Raw genomic sequence first — 13,862 nt, 5'->3', positions numbered from 1 at the left:
TTGTGCTCACATACCAAAAAGGTGCATCCCGATGAGCCTGGAATCTGAGGACAGCTACAGCTGTGCCTCTCCCCTGCTTCCCTTCCCGGAGGAGCTGGAGGATGGGGAATTCCTGAGGATGGGCCCCAGTGGGCCTGAGGAAGTGATGGGAATACGAGGGACCCAGCCTGTATCTTGGTCACCTAAGCCTCACCAAATAGCCATTCCGAGGAAGAGATCTTTAGGCTGCTGGACTAGGGCACCAGCCCGGGAGGAGAAGCCTCCCCTCCCAAGATGGTCATTGCAACATGAGGTCCACGGGAGCCTCTGTGGCAGCTCCGGCCCCGCCTACTGTTCCTGGGTGCTCATCCCCAGCACAGACCACTCAGGAGAGGGGATTGGCTGAGGAGCTTGAAGAGGGGGCGTCGCCACTGTCGCGCCGAAGAGTTAAATAGGGGCTGGGGCAAGGCGCTCCGGAGAAGCACTCTTTCCCGGGTTCCCCAGCTAGACCATGACCCAGACCCTCAAGCTCGCTTCCAGAGTGTTCCATCGCGTCCGCTGCCCTCCTGAGCTGGGCGCCTCACTGGGCTCCAGAGGCTCGGACTCAGCGCCCCGGGGCTTGGCGGACATCCCAGGCCCCTCCACGCCGGGCTTCCTTGCTGAACTTTTCTGCAAGGGGGGACTGTCACGGCTACACGAGCTTCAGGTAGAGGGCACCGTTCTCGGGACTGAAAGCTGGGGAGGTTGGCTTTAACAACACCCTAGTGCAGAACGTAGGAGGGAGGGCCGGTGAGAACAGATGCCCATGAATTATGGAAAAGACAAGTTGGGACTGGGGTCGGTGGTTCCCCAGGGGCGGAGTCTGTCCCAGCACCCAGCAGAGGAGTGCGTTCAGAGAGCGCCTTCTCGCTGTGCAGAATTCTGGAGACTCGGTAGATCCAGGACAAGTGCGCGGGAGGCACGTTTGGCTTAAAGTTAGCGCGTTCCTGTACATTCAGTGGAGGCTCGTCCTGAGATGGACAGCCCACGTGAGGAACCTTTAGGGGTTTCTCCGCCCAGGTGACCAAAGAGAGATCCAGAATGTCAGCTTTGCACCAAGTCCCTCCTCCCCGCCAGCCCCCCGTTTTGCCAAACACACTCAAACTTCCTAGGGATGGGAAGTGAGGGAAAGAGGAGGAGGGGTTTGCAGCATCAGAGCCTTACACTGCTTGAGAGCAGAAGCTCCCCCTTTCTAACCCCAAACGACGCCCTTGGCGTTGGCACGAGCCGAGGTGGCAGTTGCCGGCCCGGGTCTCCAGTGTCCGCTGCTCCTGTACTCCTAGGTGCAGGGCGCCGCGCGCTTTGGGCCGGTGTGGTTGGCCAGCTTCGGGACGGTGCGCACTGTGTACGTGGCGACCCCTACACTCGTCGAGCAGCTGCTACGACAGGAGGGACCCCGGCCTGAACGCTGCAGCTTCTCACCCTGGGCAGAGCACCGTCGCCGCCGCCAGCGGGCTTGCGGACTGCTCACCGCGTGAGTCCTCTGGCCCCAAAGCCCCGACGCCCAGCTGCGTTGCTCTTTTGTGGCCGGTCTGGAGGCAGTCTGGGGATGTGGAGGGAGGTCGGTCGTTTCCCCCAACCTTCTGGCAAATCGAGGTTTCCACCCCAGTCTGTTTCGCCCAAGCTCAGGTAGAGCCCGGCTCTCGCCTCGCTTTCCGCTCTTTTTCTTTTGAAGCCAGAATCCTGGGAACTCACGGAAGGGGCTGAGGCACCAGGATCTAGATGTAAAGTAAGATTCTGTGACTCAGCTTACCCAGGAACCCAGGCCCCTCCGGGGCAGGAAATGAGTAACGAGGAGGGGGGGAGGAGAGTGGATGGAAAGCGGGTGCAGGCAGGGGCAGGTTTCTGTACCCCCAAGGGAACAGACGCAGCCCCCCTCCTGGCCACCCCAGCCCAACACGCTCCTTCTCAAGCGCAGCCAGCCCCGTCGGGCCGCCTCTACACACCACCGTCTGCCCTGATGCGCCCCTTCTCCGCACCCCCGCAGGGAAGGCGAAGAATGGCAGAGGCTCCGCAGCCTCCTGGCCCCGCTCCTCCTCCGGCCTCAGGCGGCCGCCAGCTATGCCGGGACCCTGCACGACGTGGTCGGTGACCTTGTGAGGCGACTGCGGCGCCAGCGGGGACTGGGCGCTGGGCCGCCCGCCCTGGTTCGAGACGTGGCAGGAGAGTTTTACAAGTTTGGACTAGAAGGTGAGTCCCTAGACAGAGGCAAGTGTAGGAGGCACCTGGTCCGGGTCTCCCGGTGCCCTGACAGCGCCCCCTCCCGGCCAGGCATCGCTGCGGTGCTGCTGGGTTCCCGCCTCGGCTGCCTGGAGGCCGAAGTGCCGCCAGACACAGAGACCTTCATCCGCGCGGTGAGATCGGTGTTTGTGTCCACACTGTTGACCATGGCGATGCCCGGTTGGCTGCACCGCCTCGTGCCCGGACCCTGGGACCGCCTCTGCCGAGACTGGGACCAGATGTTTGCATTTGGTAAAGCACAGAAAGGAAGTAGGAGTGGGGGAGCATAGAGCTGTTCAGCGGTAGTGAGGCGTCCCTGTCCCCTGTGCCCGCAGCCCAGCAGCACGTGGAGCGGCGAGAGGCCGAAGTAGCCATGAGGAGCCAGGGAAAGTCTGCGGGGGACACGGGATTTGGGGCACACCTGACCTACTTCCTGTTCCGGGAAGAGTTGCCTGCCCCGTCCATCCTAGGGAATGTGACGGAGCTGCTGCTAGCTGGAGTGGACACGGTGAGGTCCTCCCTCCATGTTGGGAGTCCCACTTCCGCAGCTTAACCTCCTCAATCTCAGGGGCCATTTTCCTCCTGCAGGGGATCCATTATGGTCCTCCAGACCAGCCTGGCTTAGCACCTCCTGGGTTCCAGACTGCCTCAGATTCTGCCCCCTATGCTGGGTCCCCACTCTCAACCCCTCTGACGCTCTCACCTGTCCCCTCAGGTGTCCAACACGCTCTCCTGGGCTCTGTATGAACTTTCTCGGCACCCCGAAGTCCAGACGGCACTCCGTTCTGAGATCACAGCTGCCTTGGGCCCCGGCTCCAGTGCCCACCCCTCAGCCACTGCTCTGTCGCAAATGCCCCTGCTGAAGGCTGTGATCAAGGAAGTGCTAAGGTGAGGGGGCAGAAGAGGAGAGCTAGAGAAGATGCTGGGGAAGGGCTGGGGAAGCAGCTAGCAGATGGGAGCAGGGAGAGAGATCAGAGGAAAATGGTACTTTACGCCTGGCCAAGAATGGGTTTGGAAGTTGGGGGGGTGGGCATGAGAGGGAGGCTACAGCCCCCAGCTTCATCTTGTTGTCTCCCTTTTGTGCCCTGCAATCCAGACTGTACCCTGTGGTACCTGGAAATTCCCGTGTCCCAGACAAAGACATTTGTGTGGGTGAATATATTATCCCCAAAAATGTGAGTAGAGCCTATGGGCCCCTTTTGCTAAGCCATCCCTCACTACCTTGGGACTGTTCCTCTTCTCAAATACTCCCAATAAGCCCTTCAAACCCTCTCCTTGGCCTCAATGCCTCTCTAGGATATAATGGGGCAGTAGAGAAAAGTAGCCCCAGAAAACTTCCACATCACAACCAACCAGAGCCTGCCTTTGTCCCAGTCCAGAGATTCTGTTCTCTACTTCCCTCCTGGCGTTGTTCCTGAGCCCAAATTGACAAGTTTGTGTTCCTCCCTCACCAGACGCTGGTCACTCTGTGTCACTATGCCACTTCAAGGGATCCCGCCCAGTTCCCAGAGCCAAATTCTTTTCGTCCAGCTCGCTGGCTAGGGGATGGTCCAGCCTCCCACCCATTTGCCTCTCTCCCCTTTGGCTTTGGCAAGCGCAGCTGCATGGGGAGACGCCTGGCAGAGCTTGAGCTGCAAATGGCTTTGGCCCAGGTGAGTGATCTAGATCTTCTACCTTCCCCAGACTGGAGCTCTAAAGCCATGAGCTCTTCTCCTGATAGGCATAGGAAAATATATAAGACTTGGGAGACTTAATCCTCTGAAATATGTCAATCCCATCATAGGCCTGGAGGGTGAGTGAGGGTATTTGGACTATCTTTTTCCCTACCACAATCTCTTACCGTCATTAACTAAGACATCCCCTACCCGCCACAGGTGCCATTCCAACACTGACCATCCTAACACTAATAATGCCCGTTACCAATCAAGCCCACCATTGTAGACCCCTCCCACAGTGATAGCCTTCCTCCTCCCTTTCCAGATCTTGATCCACTTTGAGGTGCAGCCTGAGCCAGGTGCTGCCCCCGTCAGACCCATGACCCGGACTGTCCTGGTACCTGAGAGAAGCATCAACCTACAGTTTGTGGACAGATAGTCCCGTGGAAGCACACCGTCATCATCACCGTTTCCCTCATCATAGGGGTTTATCAGGCACAAGACCAAGATATGTGTATTCCCCTGTGGCCTATCTGACCAAACTGGTTAGAAAGACCATAGCAAGGTGCTTGAAGCAGCCCTGATCGAGGTGTGAAATATGCACTTGGCCTGACCCAGCAAGCCCTGAGAAAACCATGGTCCATTTGCCTGCTCAGCCCTTCTGGTCAAATCATATGCATCCTTCAAGGGCCAGCTCTGATTTTAACTAATAATGCTGGGTGGCCTGAGGAAGAATTCGACCACTGGCCTTTTGGGGCTTCACAGTATTCACTCTTGCTGCTGGCTAAGCACTTATCATGGCATGAGCTAAGTAATTGTGCATCTGGTCTGCACCTGGTTGATCCTCTCTCCTTGCATGTGAGCTCTTTGAGAGGAAGGATGAGGTCTTATTCTGTCTTTATACACCCTGCCAGGGCCTATCCCTGACTGGTTGACACCATATCGATTCTCAGATTGTATTTGGGCAATGTGGCAGAAGGGATAAGCAGCTTACCAGGCTCTGTCTACCCTGCTCCTTTCTCATCTTGCCCCTAGGAAGGTGAGTCTATCCTCACCTGGTGTATGATTTTTAAAAAACTCTCCTTGGCTCTCTGGTCACTATTAGGTTTGGCTTGTCCCACCACTTAGGTCACAGGCAGAGATATCTTTGGACCTGTCCCTGCCCAAGCCTTCCTTTTATATATTGAAGTTTTTAAATATTCAGTTTTTAAATTAAAAAAATAATTGAATGTTCCATCCTTGACTTTTGACTGACTTATTTTCCACTCTCATTTCCTAGAAGACCTGGAGGCCAGACCATCATACAAATCCTCCACTTTGGTTTCTTAGGTCCTGGGAGTGACCCCATAACAGTGGGAGGTCTAGACACCTGGGAGAATGGTTTGCATCACAAACCCAGACACATTTCTTTTCTTTTCTTTTCTTAATTAATGAAGATACTTTTAATAATTACGGCCATCACAGATTGAGACAGTGATTTAAATTACAGAACTGTGGTCTAGGTAATTTAGCAATTTTAATTTTTTATTATCTTAACTTAAAGACTAACCACAGAACTTACTATTCACTTGTCATTCTACATTTAATTATCTCCAAAATATAGAGAAGATCATTGAGGACAAGATTTATAAAAATTTGGGGGACTATCACAGGTACATGAAGAGGACTAATTATTAAATTATTCTTTATGTTTGGTCAGTTTTGCCAGACACATTTCTATCTGTAGTGGGAACAGCCAAGTCTGGCTCCCTGTAAGAGATGAAGGGGATGGTGGTGAAAAGTAGCTTCGAGGGTTAGGCTGTTAAAAGGGTGGATAGGGACTTGCTGAGACGGCCAGAGACGGCTGACTCTTTGGTAGAAGAGTGCTTTTGGAACCTGGAGTGCCAGGACCAAAGGACACCCTAGCATGGACACTCTGTCCTCTCTGGAGAAGTTGCTCCAAGGCAATTTCCTTCAGAGAAAGACAGGGATACAGAGAAGTGAAGTCAGACAGACAGGATGAAAGCCAAGTGTGGAGGTGGCCAGGAGCCCTAGGGCACCGAGGCAGGAGAAGAGGGGTGGGCAGCAGGAGCCTCTGTTTCCCTGAGTCAGCATTATCTGGCCCCCCGGAGGCTGGGCTCCGTTCTCCCCTTGTGATGTATATAGATTAACTCATCTTCCATCCAAATACATCTCTCAGCACATTCCCTGCAGCTCCTTCTGTAGCCTAGCTTACCCTCCCCGTGTCAGGACTTGTTCCCCTTCCTCCTGCTCCCCTCCACTCCAATTAGCAGATGGAGACAGAGATTTCACTTCACACTTGCCCCTCCTCTCACCACCTCAGCTCCTGCCCTAGACATGGCTCCCTGACTGCAGAAACTCCGTCAGCCACTGGCCTTCTGGGAGGTATCTATTTATGTAAGACCTACAGAGGGGCAGGGTATACCCAAGGCCCTGTGCAGAGACCAAGGTTTGTGTGCTCTTATTGCCCCTCCTCTCAGCTCCTTCTCTACTGGGTTCTCAGTCTCCACTCACGTTCCCTACCACTAAGCTCAACTTGAACCTAAGTGACCCGATATTTAGCAGTTTTGAGCTTGGAGGGGAAGTAACGCCCAGCTTCCTCTCAGACTCTTTCCCCTGGAATCACTGGGGAAGATTTTGCACACCCACACTCCTCATGGGAAAATAGGATGGCTCACTTGAGGAGGGCAGCAGTTCTTATGACCCCTCTCCTGGACAAGAATCTCTTAAAGGTGGAAAAAGGAAAGGAGAGAGGACCCTACAGATCGCTGTTCCCAACTTCCATACCGAGACCTCCAATGGTCCTGAAGGGGAGGGGAACATACTTTCTCACCGGGCCTCGTTTTAGGACGCAGGGTGGAAACAGAGGCGGTGTGTTTGTGTGTAAGCGTGCCTATGCTCTTGGGCATGTCTGAGCCTCCATGTGCGGCCATTGTAGGGGACAGCCCAGGCTTGGCACGAGCCTCAACTGTGTCATAGCTACCTAAGCCCTGTCTGCCAGGATAAGAACTAAGAGTCACTTGGATTTACTGTCTCCCTTTTGGTCTCCACCAGCTATTCTGTGAAAGGCAAATCAGTGAAGTCTGGCCCTTCTGTCTCCCTAGGTGGGGAATGTGGAAGGTTCTCTCTCTGGGAAACGATTTCCCACTGGAAAAATGGGAGGCTCAGCCTCAGTCCTCTCTCCACTTTGATCCCCTCCAAGGCTGGAGGTGATGCACTTCAACACTTCCAGGTAACTCAAACCCAAGTACAGCTTTGGTTCCTATATTCCCAGGCGAGTCTGGGTGCCAGCACCGTGGACAGCGACCAAGACCCCTTTTGGAGAGGGATGGAGAAGACCATTTCCTGGGCAAGGATATGTGACCTTTAATAGAGAAGCACTGTCCCCAAAACATCTCCAGGGAGAAGGCAGAGCAGAATCTTCCCTGAGAGAAGGACCAATAATAGGAAAGGCCTCTGGATCTGACTTAAGCAATGTTATGAAGTAATTATTTTAATTGCTGAGGGATAGTTCACGTAAAAGACATCATTCATATAATACACAGCCCCAAGGCCTCGAGAGAAAGGGACCAGGCTTTAGGCTGACAATTAACCAGTCCTTCCCAAACCTTTTCTCTGTAAACAACAGCCCTCTATGCTACTGCCTCCAAGCACATCTTCCAGTTATTATCACTAGCTGGGGCACAGCAGGATCAGACCTGTGACCCTGAATTGCCATAGCAGTAGCTTAAACTGGGGTTGGAGACTCATAACTCTAGGAAATTCTGTCTTACTCCAAACGAGCCCAAATTCACTGCATACCACTTCTCTGGGTGAGCACATTACCTGGTAGGGATTACTAGAACCCACAAGATCCCCAGAACTAGAAGGATTGCTCCAGCCTTTCCCATTCCCCAGTGTTTAGGGGGGCTGGAGGAGCTCTCATTCTTGCAAATAACCACGATCCTTCACATGTGCAGTGTCTATTTCCCCTCATATTTTCCATATCTATTATAACATTTAACACGAATTTCCAAGGCTCTGTGCAACTCCAGATGAAAAACATTTTGGAATTTGTTAACCAGCTATTATTTGAAATAAATGGACCATCAACTAGTCTAGAGATCTTTTTATGCCATCACTGATTTTCTTTGCAATGGCATTCAACCTATCCCTCATTTATCCTCAGTCCAACCCTATGAGGTAGACAGGAAAACCACGGTGGAGAGATTTTTTTCTAAATCACACAACACGCAGGTGTCAGGTCCACCCCTTAGATACTTCTGAGCACTGCCACCTAGCAGCCAATGTGAATTATTCACCACCAAGTGGGAGTTACACCTCCAACTCAGAATCCACTGCTGCATTTGGGATTTGCAGCCTCTGCAGAGAAAACTGCCCACACCTCCCAACCCTCCAGAAAAGCCCCAGATGAGAAAGGAGTCTCCACGTGCATATAAATGATTCTTTATGCCCTCCCCCCATGCAATGGGGGGTGGAGCGGGGGAAGTACCCCCACCCTCATGCAGGGAATGGGAGGTCAATGTATACTAGTCTTATTGCCAGCTGCCCTGTGGCCATGGGGTGGGGATTGGGGGGGTCTACAGCCCCTTTCTTCTCGCATTGGACCCCCTTCACCAAGTCACCATAGTGGAGCTGGGGGGCTGGAGGCCCTAGGAGCTGAGGTAAGGACGGTTCTCTAGGGAAGAAAAGATGCTCTCCCCACCTGCCCACTGGCTGCCGCAAGATGAGTGTGGGGAGCTGTCAGTGGGGGCTGGAATGTCATCCAGGCACCTCTACCCAGTGGGCAGTAGAGGCCAATGTCTCCAGCTTGAGGCTGCCCACAGAGATCCTCAGTGGTGGGGCAGTGTGCCCCAAACACCTTGTCCAGGTGGTACCTCCAGCAGCCATGACAGCTTATCTCTGGCTGATGCATTGTTTCAAGATCCCCACTCCTGGAGTTTAGTTCAGACTGTGGTGACCCTCATGACAACCTCGCGGCCGGAATGGGAACTGGAACGGGGATCTGGTGGCCGCAGCTGTCCAAGTAGGTGCAGGATTGTGTAACCACAGCGCTGAGGCAAGAGCGTCCGCATGCGCTGGGCGGCCAGGGGGCGGCTGGGGGCCCCAGTGGGGGGGCCCGTCCGTGAGGTCCTGGGGCCCGGCTTCCCTGCCGTCCCTCCCCCTGCATCTCCTCCTATGTCCTTGGTCTTGTCGTAATTCAGGACCTTCCACTGCTGGTTTACTGCCTGCCAGCGCTTGAAGATACGGTAGACAGAGGAGCCTTCATGGACGATGAGGCCTGAGCAAGAGGATAAGAAATCCAGGGTCAACTGCTGCCCAGACCTAGGCCAGAGGTACTTAAGCAAGCATTTCTCCAGGGGGAGGAGACAGAATTTGCAAAGGGCCTGGAGAAGCAGGGAAGGGAGATAGCCCTAAAGGCCCCCAATGGTAGAAAATGTGGCCATGAAACTGAGGGAATGGGCAGGGAAAATTAAGTGTGTGAGTTGGAGAAAGATGCTGAGCAGGTGAGAGAGAGAGAGGTATCCTCACCTATGCAGACGACATCCATGAAGCCGTACATGCCGTAGCAGATCTGAAAAAGCAGATCTTGCCGTTGCCACTTGGCTGAAGGGCTGAGTGAGGACCAGATGAGCCAGGAGATGCTGGCGACAAGGAAGAGTGAGCCCAGAACTATGGCTGCAATCTGGACCTTCTCAATGACCGTCAGGGAGATGGCCTGCCACTGTGTGGGAGAAAAGGCTCCAAAAAGTCACAGAAAGAGACAGAGGGCCAGATTAGGGTGGCCCTGAATAGAAGGATACACCAGGAGCCTTCCAGAAACCCTTCAGGCAGGATTAACAATCTGCTTCTCTGTGCCTTGATCACATCTAGAATGTGGCATCTCTCACATTGAGACCATTTTCTGTCTTATTTTAGAAAGGCATGATCAGGCAGGTGCTCTGAAGCCAGACCATCTAGGTTTGAATTCCAAATCCTTACTCCATTACTTACTGGCTGAGTAACATAACTATTAGGATTATTATGAAGATTAAAAGAGTTAATACACACCAAGAACTTGACCCATAGAAAACTCTACATGTTTGCTACCAGCAGTAGCAGCAGCACTACCATCTTTTCTTCTTTTGTTATCCCAGGGCCTGGAACACAGGTGGCGCTCAATAAATGTCTTTGTGAGTAAATGAAGGAAGGGAGGATTTACAGACAGATGCTAAATTATGGCAATGGTAGGGAGGGTGACTTTGAAATCAAGAGTAAATGGATAAATAGGCTCCCTGGAGGGTCCTTGATTCTAATTGCTGAAAGGCCCTTGCCCCAGTCTCAGAGTTCTCCCCTTACACCTCACCTGCAAGGGATTCTTGGTGCTGATCGCCAGGACCTGGTACTTGAAGTAGCAGAGCTCACAGCTCCAGGAGCCCCGCTCGCTGATCCAGCGGATGAGGCAGGGCTGGTGCGTGCAGCGCACGGAGCCGTCGCAGCGGCAGGGGCTCAGGAGCTCCCCCTGGAGGAAGAGTGAGGAGGGTTCCTGTCAGCTATCGCCACCCGACCCCAGTCCTCTCCACTACAGGAGAGGAAAACCTCCTCTCCAGGTCAGTCTCCCACCTTAAAAAAAAAAAAAAAAAAAAAATCAGGCTTTTCACCCAAAACAAGGCAAGAAGCTAAGGCTGCACCCTAAAAGAAAAAAATTAGAGCTCAAGGTAAACTTCCCTGGCCCAATAGAAGAGACATGGAAAGGGACTAGGGGGGCGAGGGAGGGTTGGCCGGTGAATACTGGGTCTTCCCTGTTTCCAGAGTTTGAGAAGGGTGCTCTTTAAAGGTTCCCAAATGGAAGGCTACCACTTAGGATCTGGAGAGACAGGAGGGCAGGGTCAGAGCTTCTGAGCCATGCCTTCCTAACCCACTCCCCATCACTGTGAAGTATTTCACAGATGTGGTGCAGACTGGGATAGGTTACAGTCCTCAGTTTCCACGTATCAAAAAGGGGGAAATCCTAAGGGTGTGAGTGGAGGGTGTTCCCCTTTAATCAAAGAGTAATTTCTCACGACATAGAGACCCCCCCCCATACTACCCCGGGACAACTTTGTCCATAACATTTAAACAGAGGATATTCTTCGGAATGAGAAGGAAAGTTGTGGAATGGGAAATGAAGAAAAGTGCCCCACGTAGAGAACTATCGAGGAAGGCAAGGGCACCGGCTGGACCCCTCCCTTCAAGAAGCATTATTCTCTCTGCCCACCTCTCAGAAGATAGGCTCTCTCAGCCTACAGAGACCCTGGGGTGAGAGAAGTGGGCGAGAAAGGGTGTCCCGGTTAAGGGGAGAGATTTTGAACCCTCCCAGGAGAAAGCCCCACCCCTTCCTGGGGACCCCTGATCCCCCTCCACGCCAAATCTGCGCTCCCGGAGTCTCCAGCCAAGCCCCCCAACCTCACTCCATTTCCACCCCGGGCGCTGGGTCCCGCCCAGCTTCCTCAGGCCCCGCCCCCTGTTCCCGGTCTCCCCGGGCGCCCCAGGTGCGCGCCCCACCCCTCCCTGCGCCGCCGGATGCCCGGGCCTTACCTGCTCCGGGCCCTGGAAGCAAATTCGGCACTGGGGGGTTCGGAGCCCGCTGTCCAGGCTGCTGCTGAGCGACAGGGCGTCCAGCGCGCCCGGGGGCGGCGGCGGCGGCGCGGGCGGCGGCGGGGGTCCGGCCCGCGGCTCCTTGTCGCCGGCCAGGCCCCGGACCCTCGGCTGGGACCCGTAGTACTCCTCTTCGTCTCCGTCGCCGTCCCGGGTCGAGCAGCCGGCGAAGGGCGCCCAGCCGCAGCCGCCTCCCCCGCCCCCCCGGGGCTGCGGCTCGGCCCGGGGCCGCCCCCCGCCCGTCAGCACCAGCAGCTTCAGCTCGTTCAGGAACATGCGGAGCCGAGACTTGAGCATCGTCCGGGCGCCGGGGGGCGGGGGGCGGCGTGCAAGGGGGACTCTCGGGCGGCTGGGGGAAGGGAGAGGACAAGGCCGGGAAGGGGGCGCGCGCTGGAGAGCCGAGCCCGGCCGGGGTCTTCGGGGCCTGCGAGAGCCGTTCACTGCTGCCACAGCCGGGGTTGCGGGGCTTGCGGGGCCGAGAGGGCTGGCGGCCCGGGGGCGGGGGGGCGGGCAGCCATGGCCGGGGCAGTGGGCGGGGAGGGGGGCTCAGGGTGTCGCGCCCCGCGGGTCCGGGTCCGGGGCGGGCCGGGCTCCCGGGGTTACGCGCCCCGGTCCTCCTGCGGCGGGGCCGCCCCCCATCGCCGTCCTCCTGGCCCCAGTCCCGCTCCGGCTCGCGGCTCCGGCTCGGCCCGTGCGCTCGGCGGTGGCAAATGGCGGCTCCTTCCGGCGGCGGCGGCGGCGGAGACCCCCCCGGAGCGGCGGGCGGGCGGGGCGGGAGCCGGGGAGCCGGTGAGGGATGGAGGGAGGGGCGGGGCGGGGAAGGGGAGAGGAGGAGAAGTGGCCGCGGCTGCGCATCCCCGCCCTGCCCGGCACGAGCAGGTGTCCCCAGAGGCGGGGGCGAGTGTGCGAGCCCGGGGGAGGGTGGAGGGAGAGGAGTGGCCAAGGAAAGGGGTGTGCGCTCGGGTAGAATAGGTGTGTGAATGGGTGTGTGTGTGTTGGGGGGGGGTGAGCGGGTGAGGATGGAAGGTGAGTGGTCAAAGACGCAGGTGCACCAGGGAGGGAGAGGCTTGTGCAAAATGGGAGTGTGCAAAGAAAGCAAGCTATGCAACTGTCAGAGGTGAGTGAGCAAGAGATGGACTCAAGCAATAAACACTTTTACACAAAAGACTGAAAAGTGTGCACGGTGTGTGACTATGGAAAAGAGATGAGTGTGTAAGGGATCGAATTGGATTGTAAGAGAAACAGAAGTGTGTAATTGTAATGTGTGAGGGAGGTGAGTGAGCAAGGGAGACTGGAGTGCTAAAGGGATGAGTGTCTTTCCTGGTATTCTCCTGACCCACCACCACTGCAACTGAAGTGAACAATACCTAACACACACACATGCTTAGCTCTTTGCTTTTATGGGGGTCTTGACCCTGAGAACCAGTTGTACCCCCTCATCACATTATTTCTGCCTTACACTTACATTCTCCCTCTCCTCTCCTTTTCAGTGCTCAGAGAAAAGGAATTCCAGGGGAGCTCACTGTATCAAACACAATGGAAAAAACTAATTACTGAAAGAGTAATTAACAGGAGAAGGGAGGGTATGTAATCAGGGACAGACTGTCAAACTAAAGATCCTCAATAGAAAGTGATTAAGGAGAGTAATGCTCTTATGAAGCATTCAAATATTTTGGATGGTGGATGAATGAATCAGAAAAAGGGGCTGGAACCCAAGTCAACATAGAGGATGACTTCTATTTTAAAAACAGTGAGTGGAGGGTGAGGCTAAAGTGGACCCTGCTGGTGTAGGATGGAAGTTTGACACACTCAGAGACACTTAGCCTTCCAGAAGGTTTACAAACCAACCAATCCTAGCAAAATAGCCAATGAAACATACTCCTCACAAGCCCCTTAGCCAGTTAGGACCTTGAGATTTTTCTTACTAGTGTCCTAGTTGCCTTTGCCAGCAAGGGCCCAGAACTACAACCAGCAGAATGCAAAGAGGGGGAATCTATACTGACATGTCTTCCATTTTGCCCTGGAGCATGGTTTATATTAATCTCAAGCCTGAACTCTTACATCCTCAGGCAGATGGTTAAGGAGAATAGAAGTTAGGGCACAAGGAGAGCAAATAGAGTAATAGAATGGTTTCAGATTTTAGACAGTTTATCATACATGAGACACTGATTCCTTCCTTCCCTTATTCCCATTCACCCAAAGGGTTGGGAGATAAAGAAGTTGGAGCCGGTAAGACAAGGGAAGTCAGAGAAACTTGCCTGTTGTCTACCTAGATGTCTGTGAACAGAGGCTATTTGGGAAAAGTCTGTTCTGAGGAGGGGCAAGGGCTAAGAAAGCTTGCGATAGGGGAAA

General features: G+C 54.6%; 2 protein-coding genes across 4 annotated transcripts; one reads left to right on the top strand and one right to left on the bottom strand.

The window, feature by feature from the left end:
- The first annotated feature begins 61 nt into the window (after window positions 1–61).
- Window positions 62–10,140, top strand: CYP27B1 (cytochrome P450 family 27 subfamily B member 1). Of its 3 annotated transcripts, XR_003432847.1 has the most exons (11): window positions 62–685; window positions 1,302–1,492; window positions 2,006–2,208; window positions 2,290–2,490; window positions 2,574–2,746; window positions 2,954–3,126; window positions 3,335–3,413; window positions 3,693–3,890; window positions 6,998–7,125; window positions 9,098–9,229; window positions 10,031–10,140. XR_003432847.1 is itself a non-coding variant. In XM_027106824.1 (9 exons), exons 1-9 carry the CDS (start codon window positions 491–493, stop codon window positions 4,330–4,332), a joined length of 1,527 nt encoding a protein of 508 aa, XP_026962625.1. In that variant the 5' UTR covers window positions 62–490; the 3' UTR covers window positions 4,333–5,127. The 3 variants fall into 3 exon arrangements, 2 of the variants coding, with proteins under 2 accessions (XP_026962625.1, XP_026962626.1); XM_027106824.1 differs by lacking the exons at window positions 6,998–7,125; window positions 9,098–9,229; window positions 10,031–10,140 and adding an exon at window positions 4,219–5,127; XM_027106825.1 differs by lacking the exons at window positions 3,335–3,413; window positions 6,998–7,125; window positions 9,098–9,229; window positions 10,031–10,140 and having other exon boundaries at window positions 3,693–3,889.
- On the bottom strand, window positions 7,357–12,277 carry MARCHF9 (membrane associated ring-CH-type finger 9). Its single transcript, XM_027106835.1, has 4 exons — window positions 11,451–12,277; window positions 10,240–10,395; window positions 9,426–9,618; window positions 7,357–9,174 (listed from the first exon to the last, which is right to left on the bottom strand). The coding sequence occupies exons 1-4, from the start codon at window positions 11,805–11,807 to the stop codon at window positions 8,840–8,842; spliced, it is 1,041 nt and encodes a 346-aa protein (XP_026962636.1). The 5' UTR covers window positions 11,808–12,277; the 3' UTR covers window positions 7,357–8,839.
- Window positions 12,278–13,862: the final 1,585 nt, after the last annotated feature.

Source organism: Aethalodelphis obliquidens, unplaced genomic scaffold, assembly GCF_003676395.1.
Source record: "Aethalodelphis obliquidens isolate GAN/ISIS:26980383/991018 unplaced genomic scaffold, ASM367639v1 scaffold8, whole genome shotgun sequence".
Taxonomy (NCBI): domain Eukaryota; kingdom Metazoa; phylum Chordata; class Mammalia; order Artiodactyla; family Delphinidae; genus Aethalodelphis; species Aethalodelphis obliquidens.
Note: the sequence above shows the minus strand (reverse complement) of the source record. Positions and strands in the feature narration are given on the sequence as shown.